General features: G+C 43.4%; 1 protein-coding gene across 1 annotated transcript; it reads left to right on the forward strand.

Annotated features, from left to right (window-relative positions):
• Positions 1-1,382: 1,382 nt before the first annotated feature.
• LOC118735311 lies at positions 1,383-2,465 on the forward strand. Its single transcript, XM_036464994.1, has 2 exons — positions 1,383-1,900; positions 1,997-2,465. The coding sequence occupies exons 1-2, from the start codon at positions 1,383-1,385 to the stop codon at positions 2,463-2,465; spliced, it is 987 nt and encodes a 328-aa protein (XP_036320887.1).
• The last annotated feature ends 23 nt before the right edge of the window (positions 2,466-2,488 follow it).

The raw sequence follows: 2,488 nt of genomic DNA on the forward strand, positions 1-2,488 counted from the left end.
TTTTTCTCTCAGCACGAAAAGCACATGTGCTAAGTCGATACTTGCAATAAAATTACATTATTACAGATCAAACTGCTTACTTATTGTTTAAACAAGGCTATCAAATCTAACATTAAATTTGGCAACCCTTGCGGGGAACAGATTAATATATAATATACTCGAATCGGGATTCTCCGCCCTCAAGATTCTACATAACCTCACACCGAGGCAAGCAGTTATGGCGCTCAAGAAAGAAGAAGCCCTAGCTAAATATATACAAAACTTCTCCATTAACACCAATAAGGTACCCAAGACAAAGCAGACAAAAGGCTACTTCGTCGCGCGGAAGCACTTGCTGGAAGACTACTGGGCCAAATACAGTGCGAATTATGATGAAGTTCGCAATATCGAGCCTACTGAGGAAAGCGAGAATCAGTTGACAAATGTGCTAGCAGATGGTCATTTCGATGCAGTAGAAACTGCTTATTGCGAAGCTGTCGGTGAACTTAACGACTCCATCGAGCAGTTGTCTATCGCTGGGCATGATACGACATCCGTTCGACTTCCGCACTCCTCAGCGTGCGCGATATCAATTTTGCCTAAAATTGAACTCCCTAAGTTCGATGGCAAGCTGCAGGGCTGGTTGCAATTTAAAGACATGTTCACGACGTTGGTAATTGGTGACAAGTCCTTGTCGAATGTGCAGCGCTTGCATTACCTAAAGATCAGTACGAATGGCGAAGCAGAAACTCTGCTGAAGAATATCTCTGTGATTGACAGCAACTTCTTCATTGCATGGGATACTTTATGCCAGCGCTACGATAGCAAAAGGCGATTAGTGAAGATGTACTTAAAAGAAATCCTTAATATTCCTTACTCTCAAACCGAATCGTCTGCATCAATTCGTAAAATTTTGAACGGCTTTTCTGAAGCCATTTGGGCGCTTGAGCGTTTGGAGTGTCCAACCTCTAAATGGGATGACTGGCTGTTGTTTTTAGTGACTGAAAAACTTGATCCCAGCACTGTCAGAGATTGGGAAATCTCACTCGAATCGCCAAATCATATTCCAACTTACAATGAGCTTGTGAAGTTTCTGGAGAGTCGTGTACAAGGCCTTGAGTCAATGGGCGCAACCTCAAAGCAAAAACAAAAGGATTTTGGACCTAAGGTAACTCAAGCACTACCCGTGCGCAGCCATCTTAGCGGCGTCACTCGATGCAGCAGTTGTTCAGGTAAACACATTCTTATGTTTTGCCCTGAATTCCGAAAACTTTCACCAGCACTTAAGCTAAACTTCGTTCAAAAGAATAAATTATGCTAGAATTACCTAAAGGCTGGTCATTGGTTTAACGAATGTACATCTGCATACCCCTGACAAAAAATTTAATCAAAAACACCATACTATGTTACATGACGGCATGCATCCGATCAGTATTGCAACGCACCACGCTCGTGCCTACGATGAAGACACAACAATAACAACATCACAGGACCATGTAGTGCTCGCTACAGCTCAGATAAATGTACGTTCAGAAAATGGCTACTGTCTACAACTCACAGCACTTTTGGACAGAGGGTCTCAGGCGTCTTTTATTACGGAGTTTGCGGCGCAACAATTACACCTTAAACGTAGACGCTTGCAGGTCCCGGTAACTGGAATAGGATGTACAAATGCTGCAGTCTCTTCAGGCTTAGTGGAATTCGACGTTAGCTCTATCTGCGACCCAGGTTTCAACATTGGGTGTACAGCGTTAGTTTTACCACGTTTAAGTCAACAGTTACCAGGCGCTCGCTTGGATCCTACGCTTTTTACTGACCTTTTAAATCTGAATCTTGCAGATCCTAGATTCTATGAGCCTGGTCCGATAGACGTAATTTTAGGAGCTGACATTTACGGACACTTGCTCTGCGGTGAACTAAAGTAGTCATTCACGAGCGCCTCCGTGGCACAGCATACACACTTAGGTTGGGTCATTCATGGACGTTGTACTGAATATATCGCCCCACTACTCACAAGATTTTGTGCGGCAACAGCAATCGAGCTCAACGAGTTAGTTAAAGCTCTTTGCGCTTTTAACGCGTGTGAAGATGGCGAATCGTCATCTAAACTCACTCTTGATGAGATTTACTGCGAAAACTTCTTCGAACGTACAACTCGCCGGACCGGATCCGGTCGCTATATAGTACGCTACCCATTTAAACCATCAGCTGACTTGTCTGTGCTTGCAGATACTAAATATGATGCTGAAAAGCTTTATCATTATCAGAACAAACGCCTGAACAATGATATTTCTTTTAAAACACTCTATGATGAGTTTATGTCCGAATATCTCCAACTCGGTTACATGCAACCTGTTTGCGAGGACTTTGAGCCGCAGCCTGTCTGCTATATTCCCCACCACGGTGTTTATAAAGGCTCAAGCTCAACTACAAAACTACGAACCGTTTTAACACATCACGTGAAACGAAATGTGGTAGGTCACTAAACGACTGCTTGCTTGTTGGACCA

Source organism: Rhagoletis pomonella, unplaced genomic scaffold (genome assembly GCF_013731165.1).
Source record: "Rhagoletis pomonella isolate Grant_MI unplaced genomic scaffold, Rhpom_1.0 Rhpom_scaffold_00001, whole genome shotgun sequence".
NCBI lineage: Eukaryota > Metazoa > Arthropoda > Insecta > Diptera > Tephritidae > Rhagoletis > Rhagoletis pomonella.

What these genes read in the sequence shown, in the direction of transcription:
- LOC118735311 (XM_036464994.1), top strand. Translation starts at nt 1,383, where the DNA reads ATGTTACATGACGGCATGCATCCGATCAGTATTGCAACGCACCACGCT. An exon ending in TTGCTCTGCGGTGAACTAAA is followed by an intron (nt 1,901 to 1,996) that starts GTAGTCATTCAC and finishes ACTACTCACAAG; the next exon opens with ATTTTGTGCGGCAACAGCAA.